Genomic DNA, 22,755 nt, shown 5'->3' with positions numbered 1-22,755 from the left:
TCACATTTAAAGACCCCAAACTGTGCTTGTCTGAAACGAACATTTTTGTTTAAAATGCCACTTCAAATGTCAGCACTTGATCGACTGGCAAGTACTATCAACAAATTAAAAGCAAATTCTCCAAAGTGATAAGCTTTGAAAATCTTCCCGAAAGTCACCTAGGTGCTCAACAAAGCTTAAATAAATTTTCATTGTGGATCTACAGGACTTGCTACCCATAAGTGTAGAAAGGTTAAGCCTGCGTCACAAAGTCAGATGAAACATCTCTGCAGTCGAAAAAATAGTGCAGTCAGAAAAACAAACAAGCCCTTAAAGTTTTTGCTGTGTGGAGCCAGAAAGGAAGGAGGGGCCAAAGTTTCCAGTTCTGGTTCTGTATATAGACAATACTCCACATCTGAACAACAAAAATCTAACCAATATAAAAATCCCTTAGAGAGATCCCTTTATAATAATTTCCAGGCAGTTCTGTGGACATCATTCCTGTTTTATCACTGACCTCACATTTACAAAACAATTGGTTTATTAAACATTTTTTAATGCTTACGAGCCCAATGTCAGATGAACTCAAACTGTGAAAGAACCTTCAAAAATAGATTTGGTCATGCTAAGCAATTCCATGGCCTAGAAGGAATGAAAACCAGCTATCGATATAATCCACAACAGGAACTGGGGAGATCATCCTTAGAAGAGTTACTAGGGTCAAACAAAGAATTTACCAGATAGTCTAAATGCCTTACTTCAGGAAAGAATTCCCATAACCTCCAGCAGTCATTTGGATCAATCACCAACAAAAAAATAAAAAGACAAATGAATAACTATATTGAAAACACTTAGCCTGGACAATGATGGGAAATAGTGTTTAAAGGACTAAGAGTCTGAGCAGAGCTTTTTAGCTCCAGGAAGGTTATTTGGCTGTCACTCTCCAGCTTGGAAAGCCAATATATAAGTAAACCGAAGTTGCAATCACAGAATGAAGCTACCGCATCAGCAGAGGAGCATCAGTAGATAACGCCCTCATCTGGTAGATTCTGGTTTTGCTGAATGCCAACATCTGAAAAATGGTCCTCAGAACAGACTTGAATTGCACTGCCAGGGGCCCTGAGACCACTGGGCTGCCCTACCAGAAATATAACTTTTACCAGGAGAGAACATCCCTCTCCTGATAGAACACGCGCTGATGAGTGCTAAACTGATGCGCTTCAGGCCATAAAAACAGGCAGATTAAGTCTTAATGCCATCTGTCACAAAGCACAAACACAAAATGGGGTTAGAGAAACCAGTGAAAGGAGCAGGAGTCATACATGGGTTTCGCCTTTAAATCTAGACAGAGCTTTATTGTTCAGGTCCATTTACAATATATACCTTTTTTATACTTTTTATTGTATAGCATTTTAGATACTGTTCCATAAAAGACATTACTGTATATGAAATAAGTTATTCTTTTATACCTATGCTTTATATGCAATCTCAAATTGGCCATCTTTATGTGTGAAATGGCTTCTTTTCACCATAATGTTTTTTTAGGATTTAGTTTTCCTGACCTTTTGTATTGTCTTGTATTTGTCCAATCTAAAACTGGCTATTGTATAGGTATGATGTTGCAACTTCAGTTAGTAACTTCCTTTTCACAAAAAGCAAAAAGTCACCTAATGCTGTGTATTTTTAAAAAATAAAACAATGCAGAGTGAAAATAACCATCTCCCTTTCTGAATGGAGCAGGATGATGAGCTGTCATATAGAGCAATATAAATTACTCAGTCAAACACTGCCTGAAATTTTCCATTCCTAATGAACTTCACACATACACTGCACTGCTGCAATAGTCTGCAGATACCCAGCATGCTTACCAAAAACTGCCAATGAGCATAAAAATAAATACAGGCTGATAAAACTGAACTAAGACTGAAGAAAAGTGTTAGTAATAGCTTTTTCCAAAGGGAAGTTCAGAATCTGAAAATAGATATTCTGCATACTTGTCCAAGTCTGCAACATAATCACGAACGAAACCAACACAGGTTAAGTATTTTTTTCAGAAGCACAATGCTTCTCTTCTCAAATCTTAAGCATTGTCAACTTCTTCCCAAAGCTGTAAATGACAAGTTCTAGTAAAGAAAACCATGCTACAAGGCGTGGCACATACCAAACACTTCGTTATCGTCTGTGGGTTCTGCTTCAGTCAAGGACGGACTAGGTCCAGCTTGTGGAGAAGACTGAAAAAAAGATATAAGGTTAATGAAAAATTAAAAACTAACACAATCGATAGAGTAAAATAATAAAATAACCAATCTGTTTAGATGCATGATGTTTTAGCCATTAAACTGAATTGATGTATTACTTTGCCTAAAATAAGTAAAGGAGAAGGCCTCACCAGCATTACTAGACCTATACCACCCTGGACATTCTGGGTTACAGTAACCATGGTTACAGTGCAGTGCAGAAGGAATACACTGTCACATGGCACTAGCTACTTCAACAAATGTGTATACAGCAGCCTTTTAAGGAACAAGAACAAAACAATTAAAAATAGGTCACAGCATAATATTGATTAATTGAGCAGCTGTAAGAGGAAGAAATGCTCAGTCCTCGCTATCGCCAACTGCTACACTGTCTACAATGTTTCCCCCCTCATTACATGACAAGACTGCACAATATGTCTCAATATTTGGCTTGTGACTCAGGCAAATGCGTTTTTAAGTTTTCACCAGAACACATCTGTAAAACTAAATGGAAACTTTGTTTGCAAGGGGCAGGGCGGACTTTTATATGCATATTTACTTTAACAGGCTGCCAAGAACACAGTGCTTGTAAAAATGTCGGGGTGTTTCAATGGATAGCGAAATTTGATTTAGAATGAAATACAAGTTAACTAGTATTTCCATGTGTTTAAATAAAAAAAACTATATATATATTATAATACAAGCAGAAGTTATAGAAAAAGATCAAGAGATCTAATTCTGATTTAGCTGAGGCTAAAGACATTTCAATAGAGCCTAAGTCATAAAAATCACTCCTGGCAATGCACCTGGGTAAAAGATGAACTCAAACTCAATTTTTTTTAATTGGCCTCAAATCAATAAAAGCACTTTGATATGGGACCATTAACCCTAACACAAATGGTACACCACCGTATTAAACACAAGGCCATTTTTGCAACAAGCACTGCTGTTGTATCTAATAAAAAGATACATGTAATTTCTTACATCAAGAGAAAGGATTTCTTTCAATTCACAAAATAATTCACCACTGCTCAGGATTTCACTTTGCTTTCAGTGACTATCAATGTAAAAATAATAAACCTGCTTCAGTTTTATACTCCAGCCCTATCTACCAGTCCACAATCTGATAACCTAATAAAGGCTTAGACACTGCAAAAAGAAAATTGCATTGAGAACAAATAAAATTTCCCCAATTCCAATTTAATAAAATAGTGAGGCTCTATTACAAAAATGTTTCCAACAAAAAAATGGTCTGATGAAGCTTTCTGTAAAGCTGTTTGCATTACCTTTAAAAAAACAGGAGAGATAACTATTAAATAAAATCTACTACTGCTATTATTCTGTATTTCTTACATATTTCCTTAAGGTGTTACTGACCTGATAGTCCTATGAAACATCAGATATAAATTAAAAGATATATAAAATGTAATTCCATTTGCTTTCCAATTGATTTCCAATTCCATTAACTTCAAGTTATATTACTAACAATATTAGCTTTTCAGTTCTCATGCAAGACAGATTTTATTATTTAACAGCTGCCCATAAAAAGATTATCATCAACCAGGGGTGGGACAGCCATTATGCACTAGTATAATGACTACATAGTGAATCAGGGAATGGCAAAAAGGATGGCAGAGTGAATTTCAGCTAGCACACTGTGGATAGTACTCCTGCTCTTACAGCCAGTCACAAGGGACCTGTAATGCCAAAATAATTAGAATCTGCACATAACATTTCCACCTGTCACAATACAGGGACATGAGCGAGAAAATAAAATTCTGCTCCAGAGAAAAGAGCATCATTTACTGGCCCACCATGCATAACAGCAACCTAAATTTTCCTTTCAATTCTTCTATCTCCGTACAGATTAAACTAAACCCTGCCCAACTTCTGGGATCAGGCTACAGGTGGGAGCAAGTCTCTGGCGAAATAGGAAAACTGGACTGTTGTTACCACCTGGGACTGAGTCAGCAAACTCTTGTCTAGGCAGAATGCTTTATCTGCACGTCGAACATCCCACAGGCCAAACGTTACATATCTTTACATAACGTTACATGTCAGAATGAAGTCACTAGTGCTTGTCAAAACTTTCTCATTTGACTACCTGACATTTCAAGGTGCATGTACTGCTTAGCAAATGATTTTGTGCTCCATCAAGCTTGCAGCTATCAACACAAACACACTGCTTCTTCATGAAGCAGGAGTCAGGAATAGTGCTAACATCTTCACTATCTCAGACTTTATTGTCCAGAAATACTGCGGCTTAACTTTCCAGGCTTTGGCCTAAACATTCTGGCCAAATCATTTATTTTCTTTTTCAGTCAACAAACCAAAAGCTGACCAACTTGTAATTGCAACAGATAGTTTTATGATTTTAATACTATTTCAACATAATCTTAATATAGACACAGTAAGTACACTATGCACATGTATACAATAACAGGTAGTTTGTATCACAATTTAAGATGAATATATTCTTTTTTCTAGATGTGGAAAAGGGATAACCAGCAATTGAAGTCATCATGTGATTTTATTTAATTTCAGTTGTCTTGCTTTGTCATTATTGCACATATTCATGACAGAGTGCTCCTTGCATTTACTGCAATGGGGTCACTGTGTTAAACTAGAGGAAGTATTATTCATCATTTTGTAAACATTTTTATTTTTATCTAATTGCAGCCACAGAAGCAGATTTGTCAATGCAGGCCAAACGACGAAAGCTATAATAAATTCACACAAATTCAAAAGGGCTTTTTAATATCCGATTCCAAGCTTTCTCTTGTACTTCATTTATCAGGGGACATTAGAACATCCTTTAGGGATGTATGAAATAGGCTGTGGTGAAAAAAAACAACATCTTGAAGGTTTGTGGAGGACCACCTACAGGCTTAAACAGCAGACCTTCTGTACAGGATCGTTGTCTTATTTCTATTGTATTGAGTGGTAACAGTCATCCTACAGTTCCCCCCCCATCAACAATATGTTAAATCTGCTTTTCTTCCTTCGACTTAACAGCATAACACATTCATGTTATTCTTTGCAACAAAACAAGATTAATAAAGAGTTGCCGACCTCACCTCCTGCAGCCATGACAACTACACCCACTCCTGCTTTCACAGGCTTGAACATTCTACTACTGCTGATGCCACCTAAAATTTGGCTGCTAAAATGAGATTTACCACCTGCATTTTAGACTACTTCCTGTACCACTGCTCATATGTAATGTGTCTGATCTTGCCTTATAGTTACTAATCCTATTTTCAATTGGACTTTTCTCAACATCGGTAACGGACAGTAGAAGCTTATCTTGTATCTTGAGCAATTACTTAAATGGTAATTCAAATCTCATTTTAAGCTTAACAAAGCACATTAGCATATGCAGAAATCGTTCTACCTTGATTTCATTTTTAATGACTGAAGAAGTGCCAAAGAGTTGAATGCCCTTGCTAAGCTGTTCACTCAACCCTCACAGGTTTAATATCCATTTAAGGTTACAAGATTAGATGAAGGTTCTGCCATCATCTAGTAGAGAAGAAATCGTGTCAAAATCAGCCACAGGAAAAAAAAAAGACAAACAAAATGACATTACTATGCCTAGGCAGGCCAAAAGAGGGGAAAAATACTTTAATTATAAATATATACTTTCAAGCACAACTGTTTAATATTGCTGTAACATTTAACATGCCATTCTCAAATATTTAGAGATTTGATAAATGAATGAAGGACATGCACGCAAATAGCTTTACTCAGTTTTAGAAAAAGATTAACTAGCAAACTATTTTTGCGTCACAGATGATTTGATATTACTGGCCCTATTTCTGTACATCTCGGGTGTATTGCAAAAGGAAGTGAGTCAAGTTCTAAACAGGCACCTAACTATCACCATACAACTCAACTGGCAACCCACAAAAGCTAAGTGGGTGTGAGCCCTGGTTAGTACATGGACTCAGAAAAAATAAGGTTGCTGCTGATAGAGGGTGTTAGTGGGGTCAGTAGGGGGCACTCACCCTGCTGTCTGTTTGATCCTAATTTTCCTGTACAGTGACAGGGATACCATAGTGTAAAAAAAGAGCCATCCTACAGATGAGATGTAAAACCAAAGTCCTGACTCTCTGTCGTCATTAAAAATCCCAGAGCATTTGTCAAAAAGACTGGGGGTGTTAGCCTGGCATCCTATTCTTGTGCTTGCCATAAACAAAAATTGAAGAGAGAAGCAATGAGGAAAGGGGTGACTGGTTTCTCTGTTGGATGATATCCGATACAGGTCTGTCTTGCTTTCTTTACGAATGACAGCTGAAACAGAAGTATGCCCAGGGGTCAACACAATGTAAAGGACAGGGTCCTTAATGCACTATAGATCTGTAGAATGTAAGGGGATGCAATGAGAAACCAGAGGATAATTTCCAGGAAATCTGAAAAGCAATACTTAATCAGCCGAGATCTGTAATTTAATCTGTACTTTGCAACCGGCCAAATTAAATGCATCCAAATGATATTATTGGTTCTGGTCAACTGATTTGTTGGGTTCCAGCTTAGCTGATTGGTTCTACACATAAGCTAGCCGGCGATATGATAACATAAGCTATTAAAGTGCTAAAGATTGTGTGACACTGCCAGGTGATTAAGGTAAGCAGAAACAAACTGTCATTATAAAAAGCCAAATTTTAGACTTTTAAGAAGTAACACAAACTCACAACAAACCAGACTAAGCACCTCTTTGAGCTAGTGAACAGACCTTTTCTGTTTCCACACTATATACACTGGGTGCCCACCAGCTTCCACAGTCGCCTTTTGAGATTTTTCTTACAAGTCTCTCCCAGAAGTCAGTCTCTCTCCAAGACCGTTCCAAAAACACACAGCTTCTACAGTCTCATGAACGCAGATGTTAACCACCATGGAAGCCTCAGCTTTGTTTTGTTTTTTTGTTACCTGACCTGGTTTGGTGACTGAAGATCACAAATCATTCCCCATAGCATTCTGGTAAGAATATTCCACTTGTGTGAACCCAAAGCTCCCTTGATTTTCCGTTTTAAAAGAATGATCAAGAAAACACATAAAAAATTGCACCACATTGTAACAAACAGCTGATCTATATAACACAATTATAAAGTGTCCAGCTTCTAATGGTTTATTCCATTATAATAGGGTCAGATTTACCCTAATTCAAATGGTCATATTACATTTTAGCATCTACATTTTTCTCCTAAAGCTTGGCTGATTGTTGGTCAGTTTTTGTTATGCATTAGATTAAAACATTCCCCTTTTGGTATTTCTCATTTGATTATAATTTCTGAATTCCCCATAGAGGTATTAAGTTTAAAGAACAGAACTGGCATCAAAGCACTAAAAAGTAGACAGCCTGCTTTTTTAAGCTTCAGTGAAGTGTACTCTTCTACCCACAGATCCATCAGTGGGAAAGAAACAGATTGATAAGTAGGCGTGTGAGAAGTGGGGAAGATATCTGCCATGTGTTTTAAGACTTAGGGGAAAATATGGCACCTGTTGTGAGTCTTGTGTGGTGGTTAGAATCTAACCAGGTTTGTGGTTATTAAAACAAACCTTACAGATGTTTTAAACCCCTCAAAAAATACAAAAAACAAGATGCTTCACGTGCATGGTTTTACTACAAGAAAAGAACCTGCAAACTACCATGTCTGACTGAATTCTGCATGCTGTGCTAGTTTCCGGTGAAATACAAACACTACAGACACCAAACGTTAAAAAGTGGCATTTCACTATAGGAAGCTATTTAAATTAAACACAGTGACAACCTGGAAGCAACTGAAAAGCAAGCCAGAAGAGTAAAAGGCACCTGCAAAAAAGACTTTACACTAGAACAATTCAAATGTGATGAAAGAACAGAACTATTTTAAGCCACTGAAATTACTGTAAAAAAAGCAAGCTACTGTAATTTTTTGTGGGCCTTACTGGAAACTGCTAAGACCTTCCAGGGCAATATTACTGTTGCAATTTAGGTGACATTTTAAAGGTGTTAAATCCTGGTCAATAGCTTTATTCAAGTTGAATTTGTCACTTCAAGTTTTTGAAGGAAAACATTTTTCCTGACATTATTTAAAATGGTCGGGAGATGTTCAATTAGTTTCAAGGTGCTGCAACGCAGAGTGAGCTCCATACTTCTGCAAACCATTTCCATTCTTGGCACGTGATGTAGAGAACAATTTCCAATCTATTTTTGCGGTTTGTGGAAGTCAAATGCTTGATTGAATTAATGCATTTGTCCATGCGTGACATCAATCTGTGCAGAAAATAATCCATTTTAATCGCATCAAGGAGAAGGACTGCATCCTAATAAAGGTAGTGTACAGTACAGATCGGTGGATCTCCACTGCAGCTTCTATTGTAGTTATCCTGTTTTTTCAAATGCCTGCTCTTCCCCCTCCACTCTCCGATATCACTGTCGGCTCTTTGTCATTCTAAGTGTCCTAAAGTGCCTTTGGTGATTCAACTGCAATATCCAGAGATGAGGGATACAGGCCCATTATCAGCCTATGTAGCTGTGACAATCACAGGTATAACAACTTGATACAAAGAGATATAGATGAACACCAGCAAGGCTTATTTTTTCCCCGTTACAGAAAAACAACCACTTCATCTCACTGCAGCTGCCGGCTCTCATATATAAGCCAAAACCTTGTACTTGATGTTGCATGTGGCTCTCTCCATTATGTTAAGTAGGTAATGGAGTCTGCATAGATGTATGAAGATAAGCAGTTTTAATACAATTTTCATGTGCCGTCCGCTGTCTGCAGAAGAACCAGCACAAAATCTGAAATGGATAAGGATTCTAAGCAACAGGAGTATTTAAGTGGCTTCAGGCAGCCCAGATGTGCCTGTAGCGCACTAGCTGATAAAATGCTTGACAACTCCAAGACACAGTTCATGTCTGGTGCCCGAAGGTAAACAGCTTTGTTGGACATTCCATCTTTACTGCATCCCTTCCCCTGCGATGAATGTGGGATCACCGATATGCAGCCCCAGGTCTCTGAATCAATCACTAAAAAAACAGTCTGTAAGGTGACCAAAGATGTAAATGAGTAGATTCAGCTTTATATAAGCTGCAAAACATTGACAAGGAATTGCACTGATAACCCTTACAAGCTTCTGCTTGTAAGGGTTATCAATGACAAAACCAAACTGGTAACTCAAGACTATTGAGTAACTCAAGTAACTGGTAACTCAAGACTATTCCTCAAGCCATGAAAAATAGGGTGCTTTTCCAAACTTATTTACACGAGTCTGAAAGTAAGGAGCAGCAATGAGGCAATATTTACAGCAGTAATTAGATTTTTGTCAGAATTTGGACTCGAGACAATTAAACAAAAACAATAGGCAAGAAATAACACTGTGACAATGTATTTCTTTATAATTAATGTGGGAGGATTCATGTCAAGTCGATTTACACATACATCAAGTCATACTTTACCTGGGCAGAGGGTTACCCACAGTGATTGCCCACTCAGTGCAAACCTGATTTGTACAGTACCAAAATTAAAAAGTCACACAAAAGCTCATGTCAGTCCTGTCTTGATACTGGTTACTTCTCCATTTTAGGAACAGAAAACCTTTCAATAGAAATTCAACTGCAAAACTGTTATGACCCCACAGATTCCCAGGCCTCAAAAATATACTGGACAAACTTTAGTGTGGCATTTCAGCAAATTTTTGGCAGGAGCCAGTTTTTAGAAAGAGGAAGGTGACAATTCGTTAGCCCATGTAAAATTTCAAATCGAGCAACAGATGCCTCACAACATTCAGAGAAGTGGTCAAGATCATAAACAGGATGGTTGAAAGTGCATACACTCTATAGAAGACAAACATCCAGCGCACTCAGACTGTCCTAACCCAAAACCACAAGGCCATACAAGAGACATCATGGCATTTGTGGCAGAAAACTGATCCAAATAATTGAAACACGTAAAGCATAAACTTCCTATTAAAACCAATACTTGTCTGTGGAAGGTGGCTCAAGGTTAAAGTTGTACATTTTTACTTCCGTACACAATGTAATAAGGACGCTGCAAGATGAAATATGTTCAGAAGGCTGGGGAGTGTGTTGTAGTACTGATGGGAGCAAAGAAAATCTAACAGCAAGAGTAGAGCATGTATTCCAGAATCCCTTTAAACACTGACCCCGGTGAACAGTGTTGCTCTGTAGAAGGGGAAGATCCAAATAATTACACAGGTTTATGGTCTTTTCTTTCACATTTGGATAAACACCATTCTCAAACACCTGGGTCCTTTACAGCTGCTCGGCACTGAGTCAACTGATGCTAAAACCCTATCAGATGGTTGCAGCATTCCTACAAATGTATTTCAAAGAAAGCAAGGAATCAGAATTGAGAATTTATATCAACCTGAAAGACTGTACACTGCATTTAAGTGTTTGTCTTCTAAAACATTTTGAAAGTTTCCTTGTAGAAAGGACTTTCCCTTCATGAGTGACAGGGGCTATATTTGCCACAGAGTGCCATCAGTATCTCAAAGAGAATGTCACAGACAAAAGGTGCTGTAACACCTTGTTCCAAACCCTTAATTTTAGTTTGTAAAACTTGCATATATTGCAGATATGCAAACCTATTTGAAATTAACCCCATACTGCAACAGACTGACACTGGTCTCTCCATACCATACAGTATGTATCAATCAGAACAGCTCAGATTTTTCTATTGCATAAATAATAAATTCTAAATTAACAATTAGACTGTACAATTCTTTTAAGTTTGCAAAGTAGCATCTAAAACAAATGACATGGTCATATTTTAATGCATTTTGCAGCCAGGGGTATTAAAAAAATACATGTAGCAGAAAAAAGAACAAATTAAAATGGATTTGGTTGTATTTTGGATCAAACAGCACTTAGGAACAAAAGAACTGTGATTGGGTCTTTCTGCTGTACCATTAAATCAACTAAAACTACAGCAATGACACATATTTAATGCCAACTTTTCATATAAAGTACAAAAGGTGCTTGTGCTAATTACACAGAGTTGTTATATTAAATTAACCCAATTTTCCTCTTAACATAAAGTGGGGCAAAATGTTTCAGTGACTACCTTTCCACATGTCAGATTGCCTCTCTGATGTGCTGCCAGAATGAAAATGACACATTTCCACTCAATGGCTTAAATATTATATAGTCTATGATGAAGAGGGAGCCCTACTCCCTCTTGGTTCTGGACAAATGACCTATCTCCCTTGAAAGACAGTCAAGGAAACTGCAGTGAGAGGGAGCCCTGAGTGAGTACAGTCATCATGTCATTATTCGATGAGCTGTTGCAATACACAAGGAGATGCCCCTTGCCCTCCACAGCATGCCTGCCTGCTGGTGTTTGTAGATAAACTGTTTTCCAGAGCTAATATACAGGTTGCTCAATTAAAACAATGTGTGAAAATAGCACCAGGATTGACTTGAAACTAAGCCAATAATTGTTTCGTAGCAACATTCAAGCTGTGACAAATTGTCTATAGCAAGGCAGCCCCTGATTATCCATTGTCATTAAAGTGTATTACATGCTGCTCAAAGACTGCGATTCTGTGGAAGAGGCCAGAGGTGTGTATTCCTAACTACAAATTGTGCCTGTTGTCATTTTGTCATACTCCATTAAGGCAACAGACTGCTGGAGAAAGCCTAATGAAGGACAAAGCAGCAGTGCCCTCAGTAGACTTGACTCCAGAAGTTAAAATTATCAGCAAAAGTGAATTAAGCCTTTTGAAGTATGGCCTGCTACAGTGCCAGTTTCCATATAATCCATGGACCCTGAAACAGAAGATGAGCAATTTTGTGTCATTTAACCTACAACACATTCAATATAAGCAAAACAATTTGTCCGGTTAGTAATAGATTTACTAACAAGTGAAGGTTACAAAGGAGAGCAGTTTTGGACAATCTAGTCTATTTGGTAGTTAATATGAAACATTATGACATAATGTTTGCTCCTATGAGAGAATCAATCGCCAAATGTCTGCCTATTCTCAATATCTAGTCACGGTTAGAAAGACTGGTCACCTGTTGTGTGGATGACTGTCAGTGCAATGATAGAAGATATCTGGCTTCAAAAGAAACAAATCCTTTAGAATATTTTCAGAGCTACTGTATATCAGCACCTGCAGATCTTAAAGAAAACACTATTAAGAGGAACCTATATATAGGTCAATGACTTATTCAAAATACTACCCTGTCTAAAGGAAAGGTATTATTTTCAGTGAAAAGTCAAAGAAGAGCTTCAGAACCTGGACTATGAGTTGAGACCTGTTTGCAAACCTTTCATTAGTGCTCATAGACTAAAAGCAGTTCAACGGCTGCAAAAGGAAAAAACATTTCACAGGCACTGAAATAACTTAAATCTCAGTGGATAATGGTGGATTTATTTAGTAGGGCAGAGTAACATTCAGAAACAGTGTGGTAATTAGGGATCCAAAATATTAAGACGAGTTCATAAGCTGCACACTTCAGTTAATTGTTATCTCTATATAGCATACACCCGTCCTTTGCTGAAGGTATCAGACCCATTGACTGAAGAGGGAGTAATTTTTGTTATCCTATCTGCACCCTAAAAGGTTATTAGTTAATTTAGTACAGATGGATTCAATGGAGTATCTTCAGTTTAAAGACACCAAGGTTCACAAATAAAAGTCTTCATCCTCAGCATATACAGGTACACTTAGTATTCCTGTACTTTCTGAGCATTGCCTGTATTGAAGCTAGTGCTGGGCGATAATTCGATAACGATAATTCTCGCAATATAATTTTCCTCGATATAATTTTAACAAAAGTTTGATAAATGTTCGATATATACATTTATGCTTTGCGCATGATATGCGCATGCGCACAAAATACTGCGCGGGTGCACGTGCGTGTTGCAGACCGGGCAGCTAACGTGCTGCTGTTTACCCACACGGTGGTGGCTGACAGGATTGTAGTTCGAGTGGAGAAATGAGCGACACTGAAGCAAATGTAGTGCTGCCAACGACCAGCTCAAAGAGTTGTTTAATTTACCAATTAACTGTCTGGTTTCTTCAACTTTCACTCAGGAGAAAAAATCTGCCTTTAAACTTGAAAGAAATAATGATTTGACATTTATCGTGATAATTATCGATATCGACTGATATGTGGAGCACTGTATGTACTTGGAATATACAATATGCAGCAAAACAAAAAGATCGACAAAAACCATCATCTGTTGCATCCTTTCTGGAAACTGTGAGAAAAACATTCCCTAGGATTCCACTGCAAGCTCCTGCTCATAGTTACATAACCAGCTGCAGGAAGCCAACTGGCCAGTCGCAAAAAACAGGAAGATGAAGCTTTTGGTGTCGGTCACTGGGAGTGACTGGCTGAAGACAGAACCCACTGTATATACCACTCGCCAAAGGGAGAACTGACCAGTGACCTAAACCTAAACAGAGAATCTGTGAGTTTTAGAAACTTTGTGAAGAGTCTGAGAGAAAGACTCTTTTGTTTTAAAAAGAACCCAGAAGAGCCCTGATTGCTTGTTTGGAGGCCAAAAAGTAGTATAGCTACTCAGCCATAATAGAATGGGACTTGAGGAAGATGTTTAATTACAAGCCCAAAGAAGAGCTTATGCTTTTATTTTGGTTGTGGCATTTTGAGTTCCCTGCACTGTAAAAATAAATTGACCCTTACAGTTTTGTGTCTGTTTGTTGGCCTGGACCCACCTATTTTAAAGATTCCTGCTGCAACATGCCCATGGGTAGGTTATACAATACAAAAGAAACGTGTTCAAGGGGCCAATGAAAATGCTGAAAACCTCAGCATTTTCAGAGGCATTAAAATCCATTTTAGATGCCTCCCCAGAAAATTAAAACCTCTAGTTTCAAAATTAAAAAATTCCCCTTGTTCCCACTCTAGGTATGAACACTTCAAATGACACGACATGAAGGCTACATAACTAAACCACATTTTACATATTCACAAGATGACCTAATATTACAATACAGCAGGATAGAAGGATCCATAACACAAATCATACATCTAGAAGACAGAAAAAAGTTATTATTTCAGATTAAACCTGGTGTTGAGGCTGAAGGCTCTGGCAATGACAAAAGATCCATCTTAGCAACCACTTTTATGGAGACAATTTTTTAAACAAGGCTTAAAATTCAAATAAGATGATGATGTACTTCTGTTTTATGTTTCAGAATCCATGTAGGCATGTCAATGCAGACAACTGCCGATTTGGGTGCTGCGTCTACAATCTCAATCTACAATCTACAAACTAAAAAATAAACGAAAATAAATCATATAAAGTGCAATACACTTCTACAATCCTCACTTGCATTCAAATGAAACTACAGAACTACAAATCATCAATATACATAAAATTGGAAGTATTCACACTGAATGTGAAATCGAAAACCATTAATGGCAGTAATTAGATTTGTGACATTATTTAAAACCTTATTCCTTAAACTGTCAAAAGCTTAATCATCCACTTTTTTTACCCCTTTTTGTAGTTTAAAATCCTGTTCTTTAGTGGGATCTTGTATTTGTGCTCATTGTGGTCTTGTTCATTTGAGAAAAACAAATGGGAAGACCTGTTAAATATACTGGAGCTACAGGCATGACTTGCACAGCGAGCAATACATAAGTGATGGTAGGACAACAATTCAACTGAGACATAATTGAAGTAATTTGGAACAAGACATGCATCATACTGGAAGGTTAGGACTTTCTCACCCAATGTACATAATGACTAATGAAGTTCTCCACTGAGTAAAGTTTTAGAAAAGATCGGTCACTAATGACTAATTTCAGGCGGTAAGTACAGTCAATTAAAGATGTGAATTATTTAAATACACTTCACAGTTTAGATTCTGCTTTGCTCTTGCCAATTCACACAATTCTGCCACTGTTTCACTGCATCATGGGTGCACTCAAAATCAATGTAATTATTTTTAAAAATGCTTCTTGGATGTCGTCACAATTACTGAAGTTCTGAGCTCGGAGAGCTTCATCGGGTTGAGCTAAAGAAAACCCAAAAGGCGCGAGTAGTAGAACATAAAAATGGTTCAAAACCAAGGCTCTTGAATCCATTGCACCGGAGTTCTTGACTTTTGCAAGAATGGCTTGTCGTGTTACAGAACACTTAACATCTGTACAATGACAACAAGCAGAAATGTAAAGGGCTCCTATGAAGCAAGATAGTTTCCAATTCTTGAATACTACAGTATATAATAACTGCAACTTAAACGCAGCATTTAACATGGACACACAACACATGTTCTCCTAAAAAAGTTGGTATTAATATAACCAAGCAAGTGGTGGCACGGTGGCACAGTATTTAGCATTGCAGACTCACCGAGACCCTGGGTTCAATTCCAGACCTGAGGAGCTATCTGTGTGGAGTTTGTATGTTCTTTGCATGTTTGAGTGGGTTTTCACCAAGTGGTCCGGTGTCCTCCCACAGTCTGAAGACATACTGGTAGGATAATGTGGTTCTGCAAAACGTGGTGCGTGCGTGCGTGCATGAGTATTTTGTCTCTGCATGTGTGCTGCAATGGACTGGCGTCTCATCAAGGGCGTATTCTGCCTTACCCATTGCTTGCTGGGATAGGCTCTGGCTCCCCCTGTGAGCCCAAATTTAAATGACTTATTTCTGCTTGCATGTTCTGGATGTTCCTAATCCCTAGCTTCCAAGGTGTGGAATAGAGCACACATCAAGCAAATGGGAGGTAGGCCAGCAGAATGAGCAGAGCTTCATGCAATTACTCCCAGTTGAGACCTATTACAGCTGGGAAAAAGAGCCACTGTGAAATCACAGTTAAAAACCTGTTACTTCATAGTTAGAATTAAGTAGCATATCTGTTAGCGCTTCATTTGCTCCTCTAAGGACAGCATGTTTACTCCATTGTACTTTTTGGACAATCAGTCTGTATAAACCTATGCACATATTTTATTGTTTTTACAGTGACTATGATCAGCACATTTTGCACACACCTATGTATTTATTTATGTTTATGTATTTTGTTGTCTTTTGTTTTATAACTATTCTGATGTCTGTTTTGCTTGTCTTGGGCTGGACTGCTGTAACACATCAATTTCCCTACGGGATTAATAAAGCATTATCTATCTATCTAAGGCAATGTCAGTGCAAGACGAGCATAATAATACCATAAAAAAACTGCAAAAATTATAGTCATTTTAAAATGGAAAATCTGGATGTGAAGTTATTACTTGCCATGAATAAAGTTAATTTCAAACCTAATAACCCCAAATCAGTATATTTATTTACATTTTATGGCCTTGAATTATTGAATTATTTTCCATTTCTCTATTTTGCTTATTTTCACAGAGAATTAATTTGCATCAACACAACATTCTAAAATTACTTTTCGCAAATTTTTTAATTGATGTCTTGAGGCCACAGAGGATCACCATCTCGCCAAGAGTGCATACATAGCACCTCCCTGTGCATCACAAAAGGTTCAAATTAATCCTCTGAGAAATTGTCGGCGATTTTCACTTTTATTCTTTGCATTTGAGGTTGCAGTGCTTTTTGTACATCTAGCTGTGCTCTCGTCCGTAACGAGACACAAAAAATTTGTTTCTAATGATAAATTGATGAGCAGATGTTTCCTGAGGTTAGTCTGTGATCCACAGCGCTGTGTTCCATTATTTGCACAGGTAGTTGTTTGCCATGTGCTAAGCTGCCTCTGTAATAAGGACTGGAAATGTGAAAAACAAACACGTCAATCAGCCTTAAGCACTCAAGCTGAGAAAATGAACCCATCTGTAACCATGCTGCCTCTCACATCCTGCTTCTAACACAAGCCGAGAAACGGGCAGATCTGTCTTTTTTCTGAATAAGTCACCCTTTCTATAAAAAATGAGGCACTTTGTAAAACAAATGGAGGTGAAAGCAGGCTTAACGACAACACGCACACACCAGTATGTGTTACATGCCTGTGCTTATAAAACTCCTATTTCCCTGCAAGTTATCATCAGGACTGTTTGTGCAATCACCAGCTCCAAAAACTCTTTCATCGAAGGGGAAAAAATAGCAAAATGACCGACCTAAACAACAAATCAGAAATGATTAATCCTACACGGTTTCAAGAGCATATATCTCCAGCAGCCAACACAGAAGTGTAGACTTGCTCCCGGCACAGGCAAGACTGGACTCACTTGTGAACAATACTGCACCCATGGCCGATAAACTATCAAACTGCGTACAATGGTCTACTGTAGTGCAACTAAGCTTCTGTTTGAATATCTGCTAATCAGAAACTGCACGAGGCCAGATAGCCCAAAACACAGGTACAGTGGATTCTCTCAGGTCAGTCAATGCAGGGAAGTCATTCAATGCATGGAAGCATTCTTTAAATGTGCTTTCAATGTCTACCTGTTAAACCAACCATAGGAGCAAATATGAAATCCAATTTAAATAATATACATCTTAAAAGGATCTTTCATTAACTTAAATATAGTCCATTTTACCAAAAGCTATCACATTCCATTGAATTATTTGGTCTTTTGTCAACCAGAACACCTTATTACTCAAGACAATTTCATAGAAATTTCAAAGGGGGAGAACAAGAACTAAAATCAGCTGTTCGATCACCTTATTTCATGTACCATACAGTTGGCTCACAAGGGGAGACTTCAACTGAGGTCACACAGAATAAGTAACAGAGTAAGCAGTACCCCTTTTGGTAGAATGGTTACAAAGAAAACAGTATCACGTGGTTAGGAAATATAATTCTAAATCAAGAGTTCCTGGAAAAAACAAATGTTCCCTAGAAAAGCGAGACATCTTCACTCTATCAATCACAGCCAAGTTTCCTCAGCCTCTAGTCTTTTCAGTGTAAAGTGTGCAATTCATGTATTATCACACTGGAAAATTTGGAAATGTTTATATCACACTTTACCCTTTGTACAAGTTTAGTTGAGGAAAATTCTAATTAAAAGCTACAAGTCTGTACTATTGTACTTGATCCATTTCAAAACCAATGCCCCAGTAAGGTAATTATTGGCAAAATTGTAAACCGAGATCCTAACTGCTGGTTATTAAAAATCCCACGGCCTGGAATGTAAATTGGGGTGTTAACCCCAGTGATCAGAAGCAATCTGGCATACCTAAAATCTGGGAGGAAAAGGACTATAGAGCTTTGAATTTAGTATTGATAGCAAAGGACAGTTCTCAGAAATTATTTTCCTTGAAACAGAAACAACAATTTAAAAAAGCATTAAAGTAAAGAACTTAGTAGAACAAGTTACTGTATTTCATACAAAAATGTTTCCTGAATCCACTACTATACTGCATTGCTGATAAAACTGTAGCACTGAGCATTCCTGCTCCCAATAAATCTTTTAAACACCGACTACTGTCCCTTGTATGAGATTTACGAGACAGCCTTAAGTCTGGAATTAATCAGGGATTTATAGAGGATTTGCCAATTTTCATTGCTAAGGCTATTTATATTTCACAGGGCACAAGACAATCTAGATTATAACAAAACTGGGATTAAAGTAATTTAATCTTTCTCTGCATAATTTCAAACCCTTAGTCATGTACAGCATAAATCAGTAAACAATCTATTGGTTAGTCAATTCAGCCCAGTGTTAAAGAGCTATCAAAGATGTCATTCACACCACAGCACAATGTTGATTAAAGTAACTTCTAAAACCACACGCATAACGTTTGCTCGATATCTTTTTCTTTGGGAAATGAATTCTTACGTTTAAGGACTTCTTGGCTTATAGAACTCTAAAAACATCTGGTAGGTCTCCTAACATTCAAGGACAATTTTTTTTTTTAAGTGGACAGAATTTCCCCAACTATTTTGAGGACAATCCGTTTCTTACTGGTTTAAATTCCAGTGGTGTGGGATTTCTTTTCCCCAACACACACCACTATTTCCTACAGGCAAAGGGCAATAACCAATCTATTCTTCACATATTTTAGCAGTAATGTACAATAACTTTACAATAAACAAGAGGTTTTTGTCCCCTGAGGTCTCCAGTGCTTCATAGTTCCCCTCAAACAGTTAACAACAGAAAAGGTTCTTACCTGTCCAGTCATTGCAGGCTGAGGGTCACGCTTTCCTACATGGTTACCCATGCTTGAACTGAAGCTGCAAGAAACAGGATAATATTAAATGACTGTCATATTCCATTTTCAAAGGGAATCAGTATATCAAAACCACTTTTTAAAAATGGATGATTAACAAAAATAAAATCATAATCACATTCTTTTCCAGGTCTGCTGACTATAATTTGGTTTTACCCAGAATGTTGCTCCTTAAGCTACAGCAAAGACACCAGATAGATTTTGAACAGACCTGTTAATTTAATATGGTTTTGGAGTTCAGAGGGCATGTTAGTATTATGAATGGGGAATTAAAGATGACCACTTATCAGCTTTTACGCTATAAAAGAGAATACACATTCAAACATAAGAATTAAATGAACATTAAGGAACTCTAGTTCTGGAATGATTTTTAATGTTATTACTAAATGAGTTGAAAGCATTTTTGCAACGCAAAGCCGAACCTACATAAGATTACAACTAAAACAAGGCATGACAGTCTGAAAACAGTGCTGAGTTATAGCTCAAGCTTTTTTACAAACTACTCTACCACAGCTCTAGCCAGTCCCCATCTTTCAGAGTTGTAAAGTGGGCTTGCAAACTAACAAATTAAAATAAGACTTCTGTCATCTGATGCTTCCCAACGGCCATATGGGATTCAGCCATATTTGCATTTCTGAGCACAAATGGTTCACATCAGATACATGACTTCTCTTAAGGAGCACTTATATTTGTTCTGCAGAGCATTTTGGAACAGAACCTTAATTAATCCTCCCACATCCTTCCAGCACCAATCCTAGAAAGATCCAAATGTGTTTTACAAAAAAAGTGAGGTTGCCACTTCATCCACAACCAGCCAGCAGTTCCACTACACAGCAGGTAATAGAAAAAAGGGGAAAAAAACACTTCACCAAATGAAATAAAGTGGTACTTCTAGACGGGCCAGAGTGTTCAGTCTTTTACTATGAGCTACATGCCTCAATTCAGTGGTTATGTCTTGGCTAAATTCGACTAAGAATATCAGGGTTAACACCCTTAGTGCCACCACATTTAAGGCATTAAAGAAACCGGTGCCATGGGACCTTCAATGACCCTAAGCTAATCTGGGGTCCTGACATCTAATTCTAGGGAGAGCACCTCCTATTGCACAGTAGTCCTGGTCACCTTGCCAGGTCAGCGTTTTGGAAATTGTTCCAGAGGGAGGGTGGAGAGTGCCATATACTTTCTTTTGCATAAAAAAATGCTTCTAAACCCTTCATATTAGTGCTATACAAATCTGCCCTTTTATTTGTCGGATACATTTCCAAATGTGTTTTTTTATTTCTAAATCATGAGGCTGAATCTCATGAGTCTAGAACTCTCGAGAGACCTTAACCTTCCCCCCTCCCTTCTTTGGACAGATGTGCCAAAGCCGCCAGCTTCATTACAGTGCCCAGGACACAGCTATAGCAGCCATATCTCCCATGATGCATTTCTGAAGTGGTATTGTAAAGGCTGCACAATTTACTATTCGGTTTCTTACAGGTTCAGTTTTTTTAGCTCCTTCCTTTCCTCCACACCTCTTATAACCTAGCAGCTGGTACATCCATCTTACTAACTGATAAGCCACACATCAGGCAGGATAAGCTTCAGTGATGCAGGATGTAAGGACACAGACACATTTACTTCAAATCATCCATGATGGCCAATAAGCCCTAATCACATATTAGCAGGTCGCCATCAGACACGTATAACAGATATACCATGCACACCTGCATTTACCTATTACAGTCCAGGTACACATGGTTTTGTGTGGGACCAACACAACCTATTTATACAGAGCACTGCACAGTGTAAAACACGAGCTTGTAGTGGAGAGGCTAATTATAAAAGCACAGTTCTTCTGCACTACAATAGGAAGTTGGGGAGAAACAAAACTGGCTACAAACAGGAATGGCAAAATTCATCAGTAGATAAAATTCAAAAGCAAATGCAATTCATCTCTCAATTTTTTTTTTGGTCACAGTGTTTGATGTATGTACATAGTCGCAGGAGATTTCTTACAGTCTATCCTCTGTTGTGAGCTCTCTTTCTCTAGCTCTTTAGTACAGTTTGTTTTGATCAGCTGTGAGTCAGGAAAGCTGTTATGGGCCCATAAAACCTCCAGAAGGGCTCAGAAGCAAAGCAATGTGTTGACAAAATAAACCCCCTCCTCCAGAATAAACCATTGCTTTCATGTAAAAAGAGGTGGCATGTTACATCCAGGGGTCTGTTCATTGCTTATTACATCACGTGCTGACCCACAAGGTTCATAAGAAAAAACATCACGCTGCTGACAAAACTGATTACAGGACTTGAAAAGAAAAACAAGACTCCTTTTGGGTTTAAACAACCCACTCTTTAAGCACACGCTTCAGCTGAAGAACTGCACTGCAGACAATGGTAGCTCATTAATGTAATTGTCAGATGTTGTCCTGCAAGCTAGAAAACATGCATCATAAAACATCGACAATTTTTGTTGGACTGTAAAAAACAAAACAAAAAACAGCTTCACGTTTAATGAAGCCTGTATATCTACCAGGAGCAACTGAAAATGAAATTATTTAATTCCCTTAGGGACAAAGTAAGCAGCCCACAGATTTGATTATAATTAGGTCATTCTCCTTACAATCAGCTTAGAATCTTTGTTTTTTGTTTCATTATTCTAAAATGCTCTTTTATTTCTTATTTTGAATGCTAAAGAAAAATAATACATGAAACAATCTAATACACCCCAAATTACACCCCAATCTAATTGGAAAAGTAAAGCAAAATTGAGCATTTCTGGCTGTAGAAACCATGTAACGCCATAGACCAGGACATCACAGGTAACGAGGTGGGGGTAGTTGGTTGATGCAAACCTGCTGCTATAAAAGGTGTTGGTGGACTAACAGGTGGTGCTTTCCCTCCCCCAGACCAGGATTTCCAAACCAAAGCCTCAGTGGGTTTAGTTTGGACATTGTAAGAGATGCAGTCTTGAAGATTAGATTTTAGTGAAGTCCTGACAAGAGGGAAGAAGGGAAACTCACCTTGTTTCAAGATAAACATACATGGATATATATATACAGGCTTTTTAAATATGAACTCACCTAGTTATATAAATTCACTATATATGTCCAAGATCATAGCCCTATCAGTATGTTGTTAAATGAAAAAATACAGAGTAATCTCTTCATAAGTTAAAAAAAACATACAGCTCCAAGTTAAACTTTGTTTCCCCAAATGTACAAAGGAATTGAAATCTGAGCCACATTCAGCAGTTACAATGTTTTATTAACAATTTAACCCTTCGCTAGTTTTCCATTACAACAGCTGTGACTATTAATCCATCTTAGTTTGGAAGAAATCAAGCTTGTAATTTAGAACCCTTTAATTCTATTGCGCAGAATTCTTCATTACTTAAATAAATCTGATCACAGCATTTCATAGTAAACTGCACCTACAGTGAACAG

At 37.8% G+C, this 22,755-nt stretch overlaps 1 protein-coding gene across 1 annotated transcript in view; it reads right to left on the bottom strand.

Moving 5' to 3' along the window:
• LOC148651227 (myelin basic protein-like) overlaps nt 1-22,755 on the bottom strand; it is a 69,365-nt gene that overhangs the window by 29,236 nt on the left and 17,374 nt on the right. The window contains exons 2-3 of the mRNA XM_088601277.1: nt 19,268-19,331; nt 2,141-2,210 (exon numbers count right to left, since the gene is read on the bottom strand). Coding sequence (XP_088457403.1) covers nt 2,141-2,210; nt 19,268-19,318 — 121 coding nt within the window. The 5' untranslated portion in view covers nt 19,319-19,331. The remainder of the gene's footprint in view (nt 1-2,140; nt 2,211-19,267; nt 19,332-22,755) is intronic.

This window comes from Lepisosteus platostomus, chromosome 12 (genome assembly GCF_059453375.1).
Source record: "Lepisosteus platostomus isolate fLepPlt1 chromosome 12, fLepPlt1.hap1, whole genome shotgun sequence".
In the NCBI taxonomy this organism is placed as follows: Eukaryota; Metazoa; Chordata; class Actinopteri; order Semionotiformes; family Lepisosteidae; genus Lepisosteus; species Lepisosteus platostomus.
The sequence above is the reverse complement of the archived record's forward strand: the minus strand, read 5'-3'. Positions and strand labels throughout refer to the sequence as shown.